The sequence below is a fragment of the Mastomys coucha genome, unplaced genomic scaffold (genome assembly GCF_008632895.1).
Source record: "Mastomys coucha isolate ucsf_1 unplaced genomic scaffold, UCSF_Mcou_1 pScaffold9, whole genome shotgun sequence".
In the NCBI taxonomy this organism is placed as follows: Eukaryota; Metazoa; Chordata; class Mammalia; order Rodentia; family Muridae; genus Mastomys; species Mastomys coucha.
Genome location: NW_022196915.1, coordinates 54,528,062 through 54,550,589, shown reverse-complemented (window position 1 = coordinate 54,550,589; position 22,528 = coordinate 54,528,062). Strand labels below are relative to the sequence as shown.

General features: G+C 44.9%; 1 protein-coding gene across 1 annotated transcript in view; it reads left to right on the top strand.

Moving 5' to 3' along the window:
- Nucleotides 1–22,528, top strand: part of Dock5 (dedicator of cytokinesis 5) — a 195,487-nt gene that overhangs the window by 85,959 nt on the left and 87,000 nt on the right. The window contains exons 6-10 of the mRNA XM_031361039.1: nt 11,338–11,486; nt 14,496–14,631; nt 16,293–16,450; nt 18,023–18,104; nt 21,370–21,499. Of these exons, the coding sequence (XP_031216899.1) occupies nt 11,338–11,486; nt 14,496–14,631; nt 16,293–16,450; nt 18,023–18,104; nt 21,370–21,499 (655 nt within the window). The remainder of the gene's footprint in view (nt 1–11,337; nt 11,487–14,495; nt 14,632–16,292; nt 16,451–18,022; nt 18,105–21,369; nt 21,500–22,528) is intronic.

The following is a 22,528-nucleotide window of genomic DNA, read 5'->3' as shown; positions in this document are numbered from 1 at the left end:
GGGTCTCGCCTATATAGGAGACTTCCCGGCTTCTGTGGGTGACCAGGAAATCCTGAGGTGAGCAAAATATATTCTCTGATTAGACATGTGAATGAGTCCATGAGGTTGTAGGCAGGAGAGCTGCACCCATCAGCCATTACTTTTTCTTTATGTGGTCAGTCTTACTAAGTCACAGTGATATCGCCATTCTTGCTTCTGTGTATTGAAACAGTAACCAACCTCAATCCAGTACCAGCAGTAAGAGTTCAGGGCTTTGTAGTTCAGGATGAGTCATCGCCTTAGCAATCACCAGCCCTTTGTGTGGAAAGCATGCCATGCCATATTTCTGTCTACCCACCCTTCAAAGCTTTGTTTGTGTCCCTTCCTCTTTATAATGTGTCTTCTAAACAAACCCACCCTTAATGTTCTCTTCTTGACCTCCTGAACACTTAGCTGCTGCATGCATGGTCTGGCCCTTGGGACATGAAGCCTGTATTGAAGGTGATCTTTTGATCTCTTCAGACTTGGTTGATGAGAGCACTAACTCTGAGCCCCTAAATCATGCACTCTGGGAGGGGGAAGGATGCAGCTGTCATCCCTGTGGCCGCCATTGATCAACTTGTACTTACATTGAGAGCACTCTGGTTCTGGTTAATTGACTGTTGAGTGGTGCCTATAGCAGGGTTGATGGGTGAGAAATGGAGTGGGGATGGGTTTGTTCCTTCATGTTCTTTCTGGAAATTGTGGAGTGGAGAAATGAATCAGGTAAGTATGGGCTGAATGTTCTGCATGGTTGTGTTCTGATGTTGTAATGAAATACCTGGGGGTGGGAGGATGACTTCTAAAGAAAAGAGACAGCTCCATACCATAGTCCTGGAGGCTCAAGGACTTAACTCCAGTGGGTACCTTGTGGTGGACTGTCTAACAGTAGCAGGAGCTTATGTGAAAGGACGGCACGTTTGCATGAGAACCCTCTCATGATAGCTGATGTGGGTGATGTTTCCAGGACTCCCTTGTCCATCCCTATCTCTTAGGATCCCAGCACCTCTTAACGTCACCACACTGGAAGTCAGCTATCCAGCACATGACCCCAACTGTATCACAGGCAAACTGTAGGCATTCCTAATCTAAAATTCAAGCACCCAAAATGCTCAGAAATCCAAAGTGCTTTGAACACGTTCATGATAACACGTGTGATCGCCCTAATCTCATCTGTGAAGTTTTCTGTCTGTATAAAAATCCATCTGGAAGCCATGTTCAATTTTCTTGAGGCTGTTGTAGAAAGCAGAGGATGATATACAAACAAATTTCATATTTAGACTTAAGCTCATCCCTAAGAGATCTCATTTGGTCCCTATAAATATTTCTTTAAAATACTGAAAAACCTTTTCATCCCAAGCATTTCCAACAAGCGGTTCTCACCCTGTACCGTGGAAGGAGTTTTTTGTTATTGTTTGTGCCAAATATAATAAGTACAGTGTGAAGAAAGGCCTTTGCTCTCTCTAATAGACAATGTCATTGCTCATTTTCCTCACTATGTCCTCTTTGTATCTACAAGTCATCAAGACTAGTTTTCTAAGGAGAACTAAGAAATGGGGCTAGGAGTATGCTCAGTAATAGAGTGCTTGTTCTGGTGTGCCCAGAATTCTGTACCCAGAAAGACAGTCAGTCACACACATTCGAGTGCACACACACACACACACACACACACACGCACACACATGCACACATATACACACATGTGTACACAGACAAATATTCACATACACACAACACACACAAACACATACACACAGAGACAGACACACATGGGGTGGGGGCTGGCATTAAGAATGTGGAAATAGGCCCTGAGTACTTACTTGTGCTGTCTGTTCCACTGCTGCCACCCACCCCCAGCTGCAGGGTGATGAACTGGTAAGTACTTTTGAGCATTTTCTTTGTGAGCTCCCCTCCCCCCCAATTTAGTAGCAGAATTGATTTTTAAGTGCAAAGCCTAGTGAATTAATTGATTTTTTTTTTTTAAATTCCCTCTCAGAGGACAGCACATTTTTTTCTTCTTATACATCTGAGGAGATAACTGTCAAACGCCTGATAGCTGCTGCTGATTGGCTGTGAAAGGTGTTGACAGTGGGTGGAGCTTTGTCAGTGTTTGGGCTGAGGCCTGATTGTGCTCTTGATACCAGCTTATCCACTAAGGAGTAGTCCACATAGAATGAGTTTGTTATTAATCACCTCCAGCGCCACCCCCAACCCCTTTCCCAATGCACTGACAATTCACCTCAGGCAGAATTTCTGATTTTCTTTCTTGTGTTAAATTAGCAAACTTCAAATACTGTGTTTCACTGGGAAGTTTGTAAAGGGAAAGAAACCCTCTAATCTTAATCTCTAGTTTCCAAATCTGTCCTCCTGGATGTATGTCTTTCTATTTTGTTTTTGGATTCTGGCCAGCCATGTGTTCCTTTCTCTATATAAACATAAATTTGGGCTTTGCCTGCATACATTACTACATTAACATCCCATATTTTATGGGAAGAAATCCCATAATTTCTTCCCATAGATTAGTTTTTCGGTTCTTGATTCTAGCTAGGGATTATACCCAGGCCTCTGTGTACATTAGGCAAGGCCACTACCACCAAATCATGCCTGCAGGAATTCCTTTCACAAATTTTGAACAGGCAGAACTGTTAACCACTTCTAGGGTGTCCTAGAAACTGTATCTCTCTAAGTATGCTTCCTGGTTTTGTTCTTTTCTGTCTAATTTCATTGGAAAGTTACATTTTGAGGCTGTGTTTTCTAGAGGGATAAATGCAATCAACTAACCAATTTAAGCCCAGCCATGAAGTTGCTGGATTATTCAAGAAAGAGAAGGTGTTTTTTCTCCTGGTTTTAACAATGATATAGAGTAAAATCAGAAATATGTCACAGTAGGGAGGGAGACTGTCTACACTGAGGAAAGGGGACCCCTCACCGAGGGGCCAGAGGAGAGGCTGCCTGTCCCGAAGAGCTTCCTTCATGATACCTCTTTTCTCCTGAGAGCATTGTTACTGATCTTATTTCAGCTGCCTTTTCTGGTGGGTGTTGACCTTATGCTATGGGGAGGAAACAAACTATAGGAGCCAAACACTAGCCTATTAATTGGGAAAGGGCGCGTCCCCTGCATACCCTGCCTTAACTTGCTCCAAGATCTTAGGCATGTCATCCAGAGTCTCCAAACTTCTGGAGGATTTCTACACCGTATAAAAGCGACACAGAGCGCCATTGCTTTTCTGAGTATGTATTTTCATATCCTAGCTTCACAAAGCTATGATAGCATGGGTAGGAACTGTGGCTACGAAATCATCCTGCATGCAGATAAGCAGTCAAGGCCTCCACCGGTGGAGACCTGCAATGGTGGATACTGCCCCAGCTGGAAGCAGTAGCCACAGGGGGATGCCCTCCCACTGGGCAACCTTGACTCAGAGCTGCCATCTCTCCCAGCTGTGGCTGCCAGGAATACAGGAGCTGCTTTCTGTGTGCCACACTTATCCAAGGCCACTGCCTTTCTCTCCTGTAATCATCTTGGGCAGAGTGGCCTTGAGCACGGGGGAGCAAGCTACTGGAGATAGCAAGCCTTCTTGGTTGATGTTCATGCCCAGGAGGCACAGACATTTCTAGCATGTAGAGTACACATTCACAGCAGTTCCCTGGTAAGCTTAGCCTGCAGACCCGCCTCTTGGCCAGAGCCAGTCACTGGGTGTTTCCAGGTCTTGATCCGGGAGGTACCCTGGTGATGGGCCAAGGCAGTTAGACACTGGGGCTGGACAGACCAAGCAGTTCTTAGAAGGCTCCCTCCCTCACTGAAAATATATTTTTGCATTCAGAAAAAGCTACAAGCCCAATAATAGCCACTGGACACAAACAGCCCTTCAGTAGAAACGAGCATAAATTTGGAAGACTGGTATCAGATCTTTCAGCTTAAGAAAAGTCCTTGACCTCTCGGGTTCACATCTCCACCCCTGAAATTGAAATTAGATATTATATGAGCCTTGAGCATTCACTGTCAGAGTCTACCGCACTGGTCCATGGAGTTTCCACAGCACCTGGCATGCTGCTCCAGAGTGCCAAGAATCCAGAGTTTAGAAGGGCATCTCCATCATCCTGTGGCACTTGCCTGAAGAACACTAGAGTTTATCTGTCTGTCTGTCTACCCATTTGTGGACCTTGCTTCATCTTGCAGCTTGGGACTGAAGGGACAGAGATGATGCTGTGGCTGGCTCCCCTTCAGCTGTGTCATATCTCAGTCCCTCCAGGTGAGGTGGGTTTACACTTTCCATCTCTTTTCCTTTGCTGTCTAAGACTTGTGTGCCCCAGCGGAGACAGGACCAGGCATCTCTGGCCTCCTCCCATTCAGTTGCACCTCTCTCCGCTGCCATATGAATCCCACTCCTATGTGGTTAGACTTAGACATGTTGCATCTGTATTAGACCTAACTTAACAATTAGCTATACCCATTTAGTTTTGTACTCCAGAAAAGTATCAAGCCCCTGATCCTCTTGCCTCAGCCTCCTGAATGCTTGGATTATAGGGATGTACTACCACCATATCTGACTATATATATATATAAAGGGTTTGGGTTTGCTTTTTAATTTTAAAGGTGTGTGCTCATGAGTATTGTGGGCATGTGAATGTGGAAGCATGTGGAAGCAGGTGGAGGCCCGGGGCTTTGATCCATCCAAGCTGGAGTCACAGGGGTTGGCCATGGGACTCTTGACATGGGTGCTGGGAACTGAATTAGGTTCTTCTGCAAGAGCTGGGTCAGCTGAACCATCATCTGTCTAGCCTTTACCTTTGAATATAAACAGTCATACATCCTAAGCATGGGGATTTTCTAATTGAAAGTCACCCAGCCATACTGTATTGTGGTAGCAGGGCAGCACGTGTTTTTTTTTTTTTTTAATACAGGGCTCTTTGGGAAACCTGAGAAATTTGATTATCATAAGCAAACCATCCACCATCTTTCTCAGTGAGGCGCAGCCCAGAGTCTCTCCCCTCTTCCTGCTGGAGGAGTTCAGTGAAGTTTTTGTGAGGTAGTCAGTTCTTTCTATAAGTTTTGGGGCTGGAGTATATTCCGGCTTCCTGAAGAAAGGGAAGAGCCTGATGATAAGAGTGGCTAATACGCACTGTGGAATCAGGGAGTTTAATTATTAACTTGTATTCCTAAGAAAAACTGATCTTCATTTCAAAGTTATTCCAAAATAAACCCTTGTGCCTACTCGAGTGTTAGGGGACTGTGGAATAAGAGAGGTGGGGGTAGGGAAGGTGTAGGTAGGGCACACTGAGTCACTCTTTCTTCCTGTCGCCACACCCATGGCTGGCTGTATATCCAGGTAGATGAAAGCCGCCTCAAGCAGTCAGTCATTGATGGGCTGCTGCAGCACGCTCTAAAGTACAGTTTAGCTGGCTCCCATTGGAAACAGATTTTCTCTTCAGGCAGGACGTGTGATCTCTGAATTATAAGCTCTGCTTCCATATGACTCTGTCAAAAAACAGGATGTGCGGGCTGGAGGATGGCTCAGTGGTTAAGAGCACGGACTGCTCTTCCGAAGGTATTGAGTTCAAATCCCAGCAACCACACAGTGGCTCACAACCATCCGTAATGAGATCTGATGCCCTCTTCTGGTGTCCGAAGACAGCTACAGTGTACTTAGATATAATAATAAGTAAATCTTTGGGCCAGAGCAAGCAGGGCCAGAGTGACCAGATCCTGAATTCACTTTCCAGCAACCACAAGATGGCTCACAACCATCAATACAGCTACAACATATTCATATACATAAACTAAATAAATAAATCTTTAAAAAAATAAAAGAAACAGGATGTGACATGGAGATGTTGGAATGTTTTCCTTAAAAAAAAAAAAAAAAAAAAAAATCAAACCTTTCCAGGCAGGCAAAGCTTTTCCATGGTGGGAAGAGGAAGTAAGGATGAGTAGGAACCATGGCTGGACCGCCTGCCAGGTTCATTCTGGACCCAGGAGTTAACGGCTACATGGAAAAGACTTCTGAGATTATTGCAAAGCTCTGTCCTCAGGGAGCATTTGTACAATTCCTACTGAGTTTATGTAGAACAAGGCAAAGAACTGAGATAGCTAGAAGCGCCAATCAGGAAGTCGTTTTGTAAGATTAATTGAGTTGAACAGCTCTGTCATAGACTGGAAGATGTCTTTGGGTTGCCCAAAGTCACATAGCAAATTAATGATAGAATTAGAAATAGAAGCCAAGTTCCTATATGTTCTTTTTTTCCTTCTAAATCATAAAACCCCATGGAAGAGGAGGGAGAGCTGAGTACAGTCTGTATCTTCTCCTTCTCCTCCTCCTCCTCCTCCTCCTTCTCCTCTTTCTCCTTCTCTACCTCCTTCTCCTCCTCTTCCTCCTCCTCCTCCTCTTCTTCCTCCTCCTCCTCCTCTTCTTCCTCCTCCTCTTCCTCCTCTTCCTCCTCCTTCTCTTCCTTCTCCTTCTCCTCTTTTTCTTCTCCTTCTCGTCCTTCTCCTCCTCCTTCTCCACCTTCTCCTTCTCCTACTTCTCCTCCTCCTCCTCCTCCTCCTCCTCCTTTTCCTCCTCTTCCTCCTTCTATTCCTTCTCCTTCTCCTCCTCCTGCTTCTCCTCTTCCTCCTCCTGCTTCTCCTCTTCCTCCTCCTTCTCCTCCTCCTCCTCCTCTTTCTCCTTCTTTCCTCCCTGGCACCCAGTCAATCAATGTCATGATCTGAACAGCCTCCAGATTTCTGAAAGGCTCCCTGGGTGGCTTCTACATTCCTGTCACCATGGGAGGCAAAGCTGTCTTCTCTTGTGACTTTGTTTTAAATCTCCAGAAAGTCTAACAAAGAAGGAAAGAAAGATAAAACATCTGGATTACAAATACACCAAGTGAGATACAGGGATATCTATACTGTCTGGTAGAAAACAGTATCTGGGGTGTGTTCTGTGGCAGTGACTGTTCTTCACTCAAATTCAAACTAGACTCTTCTTTTAAAAGTTTAAGCCATCAGGTTTGTTCCCAGGTTCCTACTATACCCCAGGATTGTGCTGACTTTTACAGAGAAGATCGAAGAAGTTATCTAATGTTGTGACAACGGCTGATGATGCAGAATAACCCGGTGAAGGGAAGACTAGAGACAGTGGAGGAGAGGATCTGCAAAGGGCAGGCCTGGGCTATGTAGGCTGTAGAAACCAGAGGCCAGGAAGAAGGGCCTTTTAGTCCATTTTCTGCTCCTAGCACAAAACACTTGAGCTCAGGTGCTCTTTAAAGAGAAAAGGTTTGGAAGCCAAATGTTCAGGATCAGATACCTGTATCTGCTCATCCCTGTTGCCCAGTCGTCAGGGAAGATTGCTTCGTGGCAGGGTTGTGTGCACGGAGGGTCCCCCACAGGGTGAGCCAGGAGTGATTCAGAGTCCGGGCCCATAGTCTTTCCCAACAGCTTTATTAAGAACGAGCATACTGTCCTCTACCTTAGCCAGAGAGCTGTCTTCAGTAGTGGTCAGCAATTAGTCAAAGAGCTGAGAGTAGACAGTCATTTAGCGCTCACCCTAAAAGAGATATCTACTTTAGAGTATAGATTTATATCTATCTCTAAGTCTATACTATCCTATACTCTTATCTATACTATATCACACACACACACCCTGCCCCCTACTCCTATTGCCACCAAGGCTCAGGGAACATCATCTTGTTAAAGGGGGCAGAGAGAATCTAAGAAGGATGGAGAGGAGTGTGTGACATGCTCTCTTCTGGATGTGCTATGGCCACTGTGTTACCTGGACTAGGTGGGTTTACAAATCACCAAAAATCATGAAGAAAGGAAGGGGACTGGAGAAAGGTATGCTTGAGATGTATTGAATATGTAAATGAAATTAGCAAAGATTGCATAGGATTTAAAAAAAATGTATTAGCTTAGCTTAGTCCAGGAGGCCAACTTTAATCCCCTCTACTGAGCAACAAACCTCTGTGGCTTAATTACCTCCTCCTGGGCCACTTCATAAAGTCAGCCATAGACATCACAGCTCTGCAGACCAGGCCTCCAGCACTGGACCCCTTGGGGAAAACAAGCTATATGCAAGCCACTGAAGAGGGCTACAGGAGACACAGAAGAATGTAACAGACCCATTCTACTCGAGAGTGCTGGATCTTCCTCTGCCCTCTCATGCTTACCCCCCAAAATGCAGGAGTTGTCAGAGGAGTGGGGAGGGACATCTACGATGTAGACAGTCTAGGGGAGCAGTCAGAACGCCCACTTCCTTGAAGTAAGTGGGGGAGCTCACTTCCTCTAGCCTGCTCCAGCTTGTCTATTGAGAATGAATTTGGCACAGTGAGCAGGGGAATAATGGCTGTCTTCATCCTTCTTTGGGGGAAGGACTTGTCGAACAAGGCTGATGTGGACAGGCAGTAATTAAATTGCCTTGGATAATGTCTGATATAATTGAGACCAAGAACTTGTGAACATGTACCCCAAACAAAGCACCCGCCTCATGCCGAGGATTTCCTGGGCCCCTGGAGTCCTTTCTGTTTCAGAGTATGGAAATAAATATCTTAATTCTGGCTAGAAGATGCTAAAAAGCTACAGGAGGGGAGGAGTCACAGGAAAGAAAAAAATCTTTTTACTGTCTAGCAGTTCTGAAAGGCAAAGTCTGTAGATTTAATTCATCCCCCTCCCCTCCTCAGTATGTAAGACAATGGAATGGGGACATTTTATGCAGCATTGAACTGAAAACGCAGAGGTTTTACCTTGCTGATTAAAGACATGATTTTTTTAAATTAATTTATTTATCTTATTTATTTTTTTAATTTTTTGATTTTTTTTTGAGATGGTGTTTCTCTGTATAGCCCTGGTTGTCCTGGAACTCACTCTGTAAACCAGGCTGGCCTCAAACTCAGAAATCCACCTGCCTCTGCCTCCCAAGTGCTGGGATTAAAAGCGTGAGCCACCACTGCCCAGCTAAAGACAAGATCTTTACATATCTCTTTGTGCACTTTCCTAAGGCCCAGTTCTGGAGGTTACACATAGATGTAAACACCTTCCTGGTTTGAAACTGGACTTGCCCTTGTGAATTGTGAGATCTGCTGTGTAAATAAAGCCCCTGGAGAACACAGATGAATGGGCACCTTCTCCTTCTCCTTTGTACTTTGAACTCTTGTGAACTTTAACTTGTTTAGCATTTCTATCAAAAGTTACTAATCTCATTCCCACACCTGTAGGCCCAGGCCTCTTCCTTATAGACCTGTGCTTTGTTCAGGAATACCTTGAATGTTTTCAGCTCTGTTCTGGTCGATGTTTTTGCCTGGGATTCTGTTCCTGGAATTGTCAGAGAAGACCAAGAAGAGGGAAACAGTGGCAGCCATTAGAACATACCCTTGCTGTGCCCCACCCAGCCCCTGTTTTCTCCACCTCTTTCACCTCTTGTCTGTCTGTCTGTCTGTCTGTCTGTCTGTCTTTGTACATACAAATAGTGAGTTGTAAATGAACCTCAGAACTACAAAGTCCTGTAACAGTATCATGACTTTTACCTGCAAACCAGGAAACACTAGCTTCATAGGACATAAGTAACGGGTGGTGCTGTACACGGCTTTATTTGTTTACATTTCAGGCATGGCATACTTTTCCTGATTGTCTAAGGTGTCCTCCTCCATCATGTGTATATATTGTACTTTTTCTTTTAGAGACGGGGTCTCGCTGTGTAGTCAAGCCTGACCTTGAACTCATAGAGCTATCCTTTTTTCCACCTCCCAAGTTCTGGTGTTAAAGGTGTGCATCACTGTATCCAGCTTGTAAAGTTTTTTTTTTTCCTTTGAATTATTTCCTTTTTCTTACTTTTCATGATCTGATATTATCTTATGTGTATAGATAAAATAACATAAGCATGGCTGTAGATAGCTCAGCAGAAAGAGTACTTTTCGAGGCCCCAGGTTCACTCCTGGTGCTGCTAGGGAAAACAGTAACATAGTACATGGTAAATAGATGCATATGTGCGTCCGCTTATTACTTTCCTCCCCTTTTGGAATGCAGGATTCTCCAGGGCAAGAACTTTATTTCTAGTTCATTCTCACTGGCTGATGGTTTTTTTTTGTTGTTGTTGTTTTGTTTTGTTTTTTTAAGAGTACATAATGATCCAGTCAACCATTTAGAACAGAGTTGGTGAGGGCTCAGATATTAAGCATTTGACTCTCAAAATGATTGAGCTCCAAATGATAATTTGTTTGTAACTTTGCTTTAGCTCAGTTCAATGAGTTAGTAAAGCCCAGAGTAACAGTTTGGTGTCCATTTGCTGGAGGGAATAGAGATTAAAAAAAAAATTAAAGTTATATTTTCCAACATTCCATACCTGTAAATTCGTTATTTGTCCATTTGCAATTCATCCTTCGGTGTCTTTTGCAGGCACAGACACAAAAGGAATGAGAGAGCTGGCCAGGCCAGTCTTCCAGGGTTCTGTATGCTGGTGTGGGTTATAAATTCCAGTCAACAGAAGGCATGGCAAACTCACAGGCTACATTGAGACTGCAGTCAGAATTAGGCACCTGGTAGGACTAGGGAGATGGTGCATTGGATAAAGTGCCTGCCATGCAGCCAGGGGACCTGATCTCAGATTGCAACCACCCACATAAAAGCTGGACATGATGGCAAACATCAGGGAGGTGGAGACCAGCCGGTCCTTAGGGCTTGTTGACCAGCCGGTCTACCTAAATCACTGAGTTCCAGGCTCAGCCAGAGACTCTGTCTCAAACAATCAGGTGAAAGGCACATGAGGGAGATTCCTGATATTGACCCCACTTGCGTATACACACACAGGTACACGTACACTCCCACATTTGAGCATGTTCATACAAAAGAGGTTTGAAAGGAGAAGGGCAGTGTGGCTGTGTAGGCCAGGCTGGTTGGCTCTGGAACACACTTGAAGGAATGACCACTACTCTGCATGACAGATTCTGTGATGTACAGTGACCTGAACTATATAGGTGGAAATGTGGTCTAGACCAGCCACAAAAGGACTTACCATGGACCCTCATTCCTGGTGGGAATGTCTAAAGGATTTTAAACAGAGGAAGGGACATAGTCAGGATGTTAGGATATGTTCATGATTCCATGGGTTTATTATAATTTAGTATCCATCTGTAACTCTTTACCCATTTTTAGAGTTGGGTTTTGGGACAAATTAGGAATAGCTTAGAAAAACTTATCAATATGAAAATGTGCCTCAGGTATGCAGCTTACTGTGACCCCATGAGTAAGGAACTCCATATAGACAGAGTGTGCAAAGATAGATGATGCCTTTGCTCCATCGAATTTTTGTGTTTCTTTCTGTCCTTTTTTTCTCCCCTTTCCCACTTTAGAACAACAAGGTGACACTATTCCGCCAGCTGCAGCAAATGACATACAGTCTAATCGAGTGGCGCTCCCAGATCCTATCTGGAACACTCCCCAAAGATGAACTTGCAGAGCTGAAGAAGAAGGTCACGGCCAAAATCGATCATGGGAACAGGTAACCCAGGACCATCTTGCACTGAAGATGTGGGGAATGACTGGCAACTTCACACTAGATAGTATTCACACAAACTTAAAAAAAATAAGAAATCCTTTAAACGGTTTCAGTGGAAGGTTGAGGAGGTAGACCAGTTGGTGGAGTGTTTGCTGAGCTTGCACAAAGCCCAACATTGTATAAACTGACATAGGAGCTCTAATCCGAGGACTCTATAGATGGAGGCAGGAGGATCAGAAGTTCTGGTTAAGGATGCATGACTTCATAATAAGTTTAAGGCCAGGCTGGTTGGCTATATGAGACCCTGTCTAAAATTCAAGATAGAAAATAAATGAAGTACTTACACATTATACATAATTTACAAGGCACATACATACAGTACTTAGATGTAAAGATGATTAATGAGGCTCGGTAGCATGTGCGTCACTTTGGCAATCATCATTTCTTTGTGTTGGGAACATTTAAAATCATCTTTACTAGATATTTTGACATATAAAGTTAATTTTTGCCAACCATAGTTCTGCTGCTTACTGGACAACAGGAAATTAGAGATTATTCTTCCTATACAACTATGTCAATTAACTATTCCCTTCCCTGTATCAGTGATTCTTGGGGAGTCTAAGGTAGTTCTTGTGTGTGGCGGAATAATAGATTTACTTTGGCTAGTGGTTGCAGAGAATAGAGTTTGTCACAATGGGGAAGGCATTACAGAGCAGTGCCTGCCCATGAGATGGTGGCAGCATTCTGTGATAAATCCTTTACCCAGCACACAGGAAAGCAGAATGCTCTAGACTAGAATCAGAGGCCCATCCCTATTAGCCCATGTTTATCAGCTAAACTACCTCCTGAAGCTTTTGCAAGCTCTCAGAAACAGTCCCACCGTCAGACAAGTGTTCAATCACGTGACCATGTGGGAAGCCTTTCCCTGTCTTCCCCCACCCATCCCCCATGTCTCTGCAGCCCCCTAGTCTCAGGACAGATGTTTGATCTTAGGGTTGACAAATAACAATGCTTACTACTTGCTGTCTTTGTGTCTTAGAAAATACACAATTCCATTGAAAAACATCACAGTTCCCTTCTTGGGTCAGGTGTTGTGTTGGTCCTCTGATCCCATTAACTGACACAAGACTAGGGAAAAATGGGTTTTCTGTCCAAGCTTCTCCATTGGTAGGGAAGCCAGGAGTGATCAGGCACATAGGGATGGTCCTTTCAAATGCCAGTGATAGATATTGATTGCTGTCAGACATCAATTTTCTTTTTCTCTATCCTCTCCATGACCGACAATGGAGCAGTTTAGATTTCCTGGTATGGTGAGCCATCCTTCCAGCCCACAAAGGCAATGGGAAAGCATTAACTTGAAGCACAGGCCCTGGCTCTGGGTCTGACTCTCTTACAGTTGAGATGTGCATCTTCTCCATTTGTAATGGCTAATGTTGATGTCTCCTAGACAGGCTGTGGAATCCCCTAGGAGATGAATATCTGGACATGTCTGTGAGGGGGTTTCTAGATTAGGTTAAGTGAAGAGCCACCTTGAATGGGAAGCAGTGTCACTCTGTGCAGGCCAGGGCTCAAGAAGACCAGCTGCTAAGTACTATCATACACCTGTTTCTAAGTGAAGATTCGATGTGATGGGGTGTCTCAGGCCCTCTGCTGTTCTGTCCCTTGAGCTGTGAACCAGAGTAAGATTTTCTTTCCTTATGTTGCTTTTGTCAGGGTGTTTGTTGGTTTGTTTGTTTATTTGTTTGTTTGTTTTGGCCATAACAGCAAGAAAAGAAAATGATCTATACCCTGGGCGATGGTAACTACTGCAGGTATACTGCGTCTCATGCAGGGTCTTGGGACTCTTTGTAAAGCCAGCTGAGGTAGGACGAGGCTCTGTCCTTTTATGATCTCGACACAGTAACTTTGTCCTGGAGGTCCCCCAAGGTCTGACCTAACATGTTCATGTCTTCGCACGGCAAACATGTCAGCTTTCCCCACAGCTGTCCTTGGAAGCAGCTCAGGAAACTGAGGCTTTCTATCAGTACATCCGTGACCCAGCTCTGCCAACATGCCATCTCTCACAGGCCTGGGTGGCCTGTGGGTCTGGCTGCCCTGGGAAGGAAGCTGCCAGTGCGGATCATTCATCCAGAGTTGCTGTAGAGCAGGGAGGAGGGAATTGAAGCTTTCTTCCTGAGGACTCGGTAGCTCTGATTGTTATCTCTTGAGTACTCTCCAGGCAGGTGCCTTGAGTGTAGGTGGGGACTAGGTAGATAATTTTGTTCCACCAGTTTCTGACTTCTTGGAACTAAGCATAGTTCTTTCTACTTCTGTGCCCATTGGGCACAAATGCCTTGGGAGAAGGATGTGGACGTCTCTGCTCTTGCCATGCAACCCTCAGAACTTTTCATTGCCAGTTTTCGAGTACCATTCTCTGCAGTCAGAGCAACCATTGATTGGTGTTTACTGTACGAGAGGTTCTATAGATACTTTACTGACGTTATCTCAATCAAGTTCCTACGGTAACTTTGAAGGATAGGGAACATGTATACATGAAAGGGGTCCAAGAGAGCAGCTATTGAAGCTAAGGTTCAGACTACAGTGTGAATGACTGTAGAGATGGATCATGACCGAGTAGCTGCCAAGGTTTACTCCCTCCTTTAAGACAGTGTTTAGTAAGGGTGCCAAGGCAGGCCTTTGAAGGATGGTACATGTCCCTGTGCTTGTTGCCATGCCAGACCACAGGAGACAGGCAGGGAATCACTGCAAAGAGGGCTTTGGTCACAATCGTTGCCAATTTTCTGTTCTTGTTTTGGGCTGATTCCTTGGCACATGCACACAGGTTTGGGTAGGTGGTCCACTAAGTGTGATTGCTATGTGGAAAGGAGGTACAGGTTGGAAGGGCAGAAACTCCTGGGCTGTGCCCAGCCCTTGCCCTTTTCTCCTGGGTCCCCTGGGCTTTCTGATACATGTTCATCTATAAAGAGTCTGGCAGTGGAGGAGAGAAATACTTACCACCTCCTTTCTCTCAAGAATGCTTGGACTGGATCTGGTCGTGCGGGATGAGAACGGAAACATCTTAGATCCAGATGAGACCAGCACTGTCGCTCTCTTTAGGGCCCACGAAGTTGCTTCTAAAAGGATAGAGGAAAAGATCCAAGAGGAGAAGGTATGCTTTCCCCTAGAGTGCAGATCGGGCCACTAGGACTGCATTCTTTGCTTTGGTTTTTAATGCCAAAAATGAGTAATGGGGAATAGGAATAGCAATGCCTAGAAGAATCACGTGTGGCCTCATTTTAAAAGTGGGCAGAAAGAATGAGGCCAGCGTGTGTGTTCCACTTTGGAAAGAGAATAAATGTGTGTGTATATGTGTGAGTGTGTGGGCGTGGGTGTGGATATGAGAGTATGTGTGTATATGTGAGTGTATGTATGAGTGTGTGTATGTAGAAAGATGCAGAACTATTTGTGAAAAATAGTATTTGTATTAAAAACTGCATACAAAAAGGATATACAAACTTCAGTGCTTGCTTATACACAAAGTACCTGGAATGGTTGATAATAAACCAGCCATTAAAACCTTTCTCTGGACCTGAGTTCAGTACCTAGCACCCACATGATGCTTCATAGCCAATCATAGCTCCAGTTCCAAGGGACCCGTGTCTTCCTCTGACCTCAGCAGGTGCCAGGCGTGCACATGGTACATAGACATGCATTTAGTCAAAACAGTCATTCACATAAAGTAGATATGAAAAATAAAAATAAAGCTGCTCCTGGGAAAGAGAACTGGGTAAAAGAAAGGACTTTTTATATTCTAATCCTCTATATTTGGTATAAATATTGTAATTTCCAAAATAAAGCAATTTTTAAATAACATGTTTGGAAAGATTGGAAAGTAAAGAAAATGTAGAAAGGTAAAGAAAATCAGAAATAGGAAAAAAAAAAGGGTTAGCCATCTTCTGATCACTCTGGCCATCATGTTGACATTTTGATCTATTTTCTGTTTGGATGCAGAAAGATGTGTCTCTGTGTTTTTAAATTGCCTTTGCTTTCAAAAAGGGGCGCAGTCATGACAGTATGTGACAACCACACCCAAGGGCAAGGCTTCCTATGGAACCTTTGTTTCCTGTAAAGTTGGGTAGTGGGTCAAGTGTTTGTGTTTTTAAGCTTCCTCCAGCATCCCATCCTAGGCCACAAAAGCTTCAGCGCTCTGCTGAAAACTCAGCTATCACCCGAAGACAGCATGTGTTTGCTTTCCATGTGTACGTATATGGTTTGCGTGCCTGTAGGTTTGTCAGTTTGCATGTGTGTGGGCCCACATGAATATGTATGTGTGAATGGATGTGGAGGCCAGATGTTGGCATTGGATGTCTTCCTCTACCTACATTCCATTTCTGTATTGAGACAGGGTCTCTCACTTGAGCCCAGAGCTTCCCAAGGCAGCTAGTCTAGTTAGCCAGCTTGTTCTGAGATTCCGTCTCTACATCCTGTATGCTGGGACGACAGGTGGGCTGCTCTGCACACCAGGGATTTACAGGATTGTTGGGGATCTGAAGTCTGGTCCTCATTCTTCCGCTGTAAACACTGTATATATCAAGCCATCTCTTTAGCCTCTTAGAAAGCATGTGTGTGAACAGGAGCACTTGGGCTGTCTGATGCTGCTGATGTGTTTGTTGGACTGAGAGATGATTGGTCCTCATCTGTTCAGTTCTCAGCAAGTGTTTCTCCTTGGTGATGGCAACTGTCCCTTGTTTGTAGATTGATTACGATGCCAACTCCCTCCTCCCTCTAGCCCCCATTTGCTCAAGTCTTCTCTCCCTTTTCCTGTCTCAGAGCATTTTACAGAACCTGGACTTGAGAGGCCAGGCAGTCTTCAGTACTGTCCACACCTATGGCCTCTATGTGAACTTCAAGAACTTTGTCTGTAACATCGGGGAGGATGCAGAGCTGTTCATAGCCCTGTATGACCCAGACCAGTCCACCTTCATCAGGTAATGGAGACCTTGTCACCCGTGTTTGGCCTTGCAAAGTACAATCTTTACCTATCCCTGTCCAGGAGCCCTTCACTAGGTTTGAGACCGGGAGATGTAGAGGGTGGGTAGAGTCACTTCCAACAGTAGAAAATAAAGTCCTTGGTTTCTGTAGGCGTTGTACATGGACACTGGCCCCATGCAGCTTCAGATTACACATCTGTAGGGTTTTAAGAGTGAATAAAATAGCCAGGCATGGTGGTGCATACCTTTAATCACAGCATTCAGAAGGCAGAGACAGGCAGATCTCTGAGTTCGAGGCCAGCCTGGTCTACAGAGTGACTTCAAGGACAGCCAGGGCTACACAGAGAAACCCTGTCTCAACGAACGAAACAAGACCAATAAAAGAATTAGTAAAACTGCTTAAGAGAGAGAGAAGGATAAAGAATTCAGAAGACCGTACAGGAGGAAGGATAGAGATGTGAAGAATACAGTGGCGATTCATGGCCTGAGACTGAGCTCTAGGACACTGTATTGGTGACTGTCCATTGTTCTACGTTTGTCCAAGCCCATGGAGTGTGCTATACCCGCTGTGAACTCTCATGGCAGCTGTAGGCTGTGGAGATGGAGGATGCTGATGACTCGCCCTTGCAGGTTCAACAGTGACCGCAGGGTCGTTAGAGGTTGTGTGTTTGAGAACTCTGCTTGCAGCTCAACGCTGAACCACGAGCACCCAGACTACTCAGGAAAAAAAGTTTACATAAAGTTTCAAGACCGTAAGGAATAGTCAGGGTCTGGTTGAACCTCAGCATGACCCTTGATGGAGCAACTTAGGAAGTGGAGATTTATCTTCAAGAAGGTAATAAAAGGTAATTACTAACCCAGGGCCTAGTGTAGCTCAGCTGCTAGCGTGCTTTCTTGGCATACATAAAAACCCCAGCATTGCACAAACCAGATGGGTGTTGCATGACTAACCCCAGTCCCAGAAAGGTGGAAGCAGAAGAATCCGCTACAGTCTGAGGTCAGCGTAGGCAACACAAGACTCTTTCTCAAAACGTAAAAAATAATTACTAAGTTATTTGTGTGGTGTCCATCATGGAGGATGGATTGGGGATGACTTAACAAACTAGGCTTTTGTAACTGTGGCCTCTTGACACATGGTTTCACTGACTATCTCAGACTGGTCAGTTTGCTATGTAGCCCAGGCTGGGTTTAAATAATATCAGTCAGCCTTCAGAGTCCTAAGATCACAGTTCAGAGCCATCATGCCTGACTCTAAAATTAAACTCTCACTTCAGCAAAGCCAAAGCTTGTATACAAGAAATTTGAGGTAGGACAGAGATCCCAGACCAGATAAAATCCCATGTCTGGGCTACCATGAGCAATGTCTGCCACTGTATAGAATGTTCCCCATAGCAGGGACTCTTTCAAAGACAGAATCCCCATGGGTATGGTGTGTGTTCTTCCCTAGCACCTGCCTTGCCGTGGGATACTTTTGTCCCTTCTTTTGATCCTTGTATATGTGTGTCTGTAAGCAGCCTCTGTCCCAGGTGGCCTCTGATTAAGAGTCATTTTCTTTTTCTTTCCTGCTAGTGAGAACTACCTAATTCGATGGGGCAGTAACGGGATGCCCAAGGAGATAGAGAAGCTGAATAACCTCCAAGCAGTGTTCACAGTGAGTCCTGCCTTCTTCATAAGAAGTTCTGCCTTCATTTATTTTCTACGTCTGTGTCTCTGCATGTGTATGGGCATGTTGCCATGGCTTAGGTGTGTGGAGGTCAGAAGCCAGTTTGCAGAAGGTTCTTCTTCCACTGGGTAGGACCCAGGAATAGAACTCAGGTCCTCAGTCTTGGCAGCAAGTGTCTTTATCCATGGAGTCCTCTAACTAGCCCAGCCTCACTTTCCGTTTCAACGTTTTCTTACAGTGGATACGGTGATACACAGATGGAAAACATAAAAGGTGAAAAGGGTAGCCATCATTGTCCTATGAGTAGGCATAACCCAGTCATTGATTCACTTAGTGAACACACAGTAGGTAGCACGTACTGATGGGCACACTTGACCATTTGTGAACAAAACAGGGAAAGAAACTGTGCTCTTGAACAGCATTTGTACTGGTGGAAAAGACAACTATACACAATAACAATGAATGCACGTAAATACGAACAACATCAGCAGTCCTGAAGTGCTGCCAGGGGCCTTGCCAGAGATTCATTCAGGGAGGCTTATGTCTTAATTGTACATTTTCTTATTTAATTTTTTTTCTTTTTTCTTTTGTTTTTTTGAGACAGGGTTTCTCTGTGTAGCCCTGGCTGTCCTGGACTCACTCTGTAGACCAGGCTGGCCTCAAACTCAGAAATCCACCTGCTTCTGCCTCCCAAGTGCTGGGATTAAAGGTGTGCACCACCACTGCTCGGCTTACTTATTTAATTTTTGTTCTCAATTTTTTATAGTTGTTTAATGATTTTACTATGATGAAAATGGTTTCCTCCTTTTATTCTTTTTACTTTATTTTTGAGATTAATGTAATTACATTGTTTTCCCCTTTTCTTTGCTCCCTGCGGGCCCTCCCATATACCTTTCCTTGCTTTCTTTAAGATTCATGACCTCTTTTTCCCCCCAATTGTTGCTACATGCATATATGTATGTTTAGCTTTTTGTATGTATGTGAGTGTATGATGTGTGTTGTTCCCAGGTATCGTAGTTCATGCGCAGAGGTTAGAGGACAGCCTTGGGTCTTTTCTTACTGTCCTCACCTCCCACGTTGTTTTAAGATCAGGGTGTCTTTGCTGTTTGTCATCGCATATGCAAGGCTCTTCAGTCTCTCGTGTCTGTCTCCCACTGTCCCTAGGAACGTGAGGGTTGCAGGTATGTGCTATAGTACCCAGCTTTAGGTGAATTCTGAGGACCTGGACTCAGTTTCTCATGCTGGCATGGCATACTTTATACACTGAGCCATCTCCCCAGCCTTGAAGCTTGTGTTTGAAATAGATTGGTAAGTGCTGGGCGTGGAGAACTGTGGTAGGGGCACACCCTTAGCAAGCACTGGGCTGTGGGTTCAATGCCCAGCACGCCAAAATACATAGCTAGAAGACATTTGAGGAAGACGGAGAAGTTGAAGAGCAGCCGTGCCAGTTCCTCACTGGAAGAAGAGCTTCCTAACGAAGGTGACCCAGTCCCCCTCCCCGCTGGGTGCTGCAGCATGCAGCTGAGGAGCCTGGCAGTGTAGGAGGCTGTAGTTTAGATCTAGCAACGGTCTTCCTCATAGGTTGGACTTTCTGAGCTTCTCCGGATTTTCTTTCTAAGGACACACCCTGGGGCAACTAGGGGCCCTGGGAAACCTTCTTGTGTAGGTCCCTAATTCCGCCTGAGAGAGCTCCATCTCCTATCAGTCTCCACAAGCGCTTCATCTCCTGCTCTTTTCCGGTCCAAGACAAGGAAAACTGAGCCCAAGTTCTAGTCACACCTAACTACTTGTCTCTGTCCCCTCTGTCAGCCTCCCAGCTCTAGGACACACATAGGTTTCTCTGTCCCTACACAGAGCCACTCCTGGCTCTACCCCTGCAAATGCAGGCATAGAACTCTTGTCCCGGACTTTATTAAATTTGTTCAGTTCTGAACCAAAGTGAGGTTTTCTCTGCAGGAATGGTGTTTGTTATAAGACCATGTATATAGTCTTTAAAGGCACTGTTAAATCTTTGGTCTACCGTTTTAATCAGTCTTAACTGATTAACAGCTGCAATTGCTCTTCCCTCTCCCCCTCCCCCACCCCTGCCCCCAACATCCTCTCTCCCAGACAGCCAGAGGCTCATCTAAATATGTAAATTTCATGTCTAGCCTGTTCAATGAAATAAAACCTGGTAGCCATTTCCTTGGTCATTAAACAGCCTTCAGAACTCGTTTACAAATGACTATGTATTATTTAATGATATCAATATGCTACGGTTTCTAGAACCTGCTACCCAGTGACTTTGCTTGCTATTAATGGAAGGTTTGCAGAACTTCAAGCAGGGAATCAGGGCAGGTGATTACTGGTGTATGTTGCTGTCTCAGTGATGTGTCTCTACCAAATTACAGGGCGTAGATTTGGAGTGATTATTTGAAAAGTAATTCTTGATTCAGTAAGGCAGCTGGGGCTGCTGTTGCATTAAAGGGCTCTGAGATATAATGAAGTTATTTCTGATGTTAACTGAATGAGATATATGAGCTCATTTCTGGGTCACTTGCCCCTCCTAAAGAACACACACACACACACACACACACACACACACACACACACAGGGGCCTCGGCTCCAAATAGGGACAGTTCCTCCCCCACACCTGTTGCTATTCAGTGTTCGTGAGAAGGGCCTCTCAGGTTGCATGTAAGGAACCTCACAAAACCATGCCTGGGTTACGCTTGACGCTGAGATTGTTTAGAAGATGAGCTGAGGGTGAAGAGTGGGGGCAGGGGGTGGATACCTGTAATCCCATCGTGAAAGAGGTGAAGGCAGCAAGATGTGGAGTTCAAGGCCAACCTCAGTTATACAATGAGATCAAGGCCAGCCTGGGCCCTTACAGGCTTCTGTGGATGCCCAGTGAATGTCAGCATCGTGCAAGTTTCTATGTCATTTGACATTGAAATGTGTCTTGTACTAAGACATGAAGCAGAAGGACCCCAAACATCAGAGGGCATCTTGGTTAACAACCCCTCGCCCACCTCCCTAGCTCTCTACCTGGAGGTGTTAGACTAAGTCTGATCTAATCTTGAAATGCGAAGTGGGAACCAGGGAAGAAAAGATGACCCTTTTATAGATAATTAGAAAATAATTTTTTTTCTGTTCTCTGTAGTCCTTAGATGGGCAGAAAGAGAGGCATTGTCATGGTGGTTTGTCATGGGGTAGTTAGTGTGTGCCAGGCAGGACGGGGCAGCCAGCCTCTCATGTGTTCTCTGCTTGCAGGACCTCAGCAGTACAGATCTCATCCGGCCACGCATCAGCCTCGTGTGCCAGATTGTCCGGGTGGGCCGCATGGAGCTGAAGGAGGGCAAAAAGCACACCTGTGGGCTCCGGAGACCATTTGGAGTCGCAGGTACGATGAAAGCCCAGAGTCCAAGGATTATGGCAGAGCTTCTCTGCAGTCTCTAAAAGACCTCAATGTAAACCCATCATCTGATTTCAGATTTAACAGAGATCCCACGTTCCCAAAAGAACTGAAAAGCAAGGTCTTAGAGACACACCACCTTCACAGTAGAATTATTCACAAGAGCCGAAGGGGACTATGTCGCTCCATGTGCATCAGTAGATGAATGGATAAATAGATGTGGCGTAGCCGTTGAAAGGAGGTTTTATTCTGCCTTAATAGGGAGGGGATTTCTGACTCATGCCACAGTGTTGCTGAATGTCGAGAACATTGAGCTCGGTAGAATAAGCCATACACACACAAAAAAAAAAAATCAACCACTGCAAGAATCGTTTGTGTGAGGTGCTTAGAAGAGTCAGGATCAGAGGCCGTTGAATGGGATTGGCAGGGCTTGAAGAGAGAGGCCAATTGCTTTTTGAGGATAGGGTTCCTTTTGAGGAAAATGAGAGTTCTAGTGATGGATGATGGTGATGGTTACCTAAGGCGAGTGCCCTTACTTCCACTTAACCACTTAAAGGCAGTTAGGATGGCGGTTTCTATGTAACGTATACTATACCGCACTTAGAGCAATGAAAAGAGATAGAGAAAAGAAGATGGCTGGTTGGCTGGAGGCAGACAGAGATAGCCAGGTGGCTCCTAAAGATGGGAAACAATGGCTCACGCTGTCATGGTTGGTCTTGGGCACACAACATTCATGCCCCAGGATGGGCAGTTCTCTTCCCTTGACTCTTGTGTCCTCGTGTAGCCTCTGATTGTATTTTGCCTTTATGCCCGTCACCACATCCCACACATAGTAGGACTGCTTCCTAGCAGGTGCTCTGCTGATGCACTCGGATTCACCGCAAAGTGTTTCCCTTGCTTAGGAGACCTGCTTCTCAAAGGTGACTTTGTATCACTAAGAGACTTCAAAGAGGGTCCTTAGCTCCAGTCACTCCTCAGAGGATGTCTCAGGAAGTCCTCTATCTTTGTAGTCTCTTA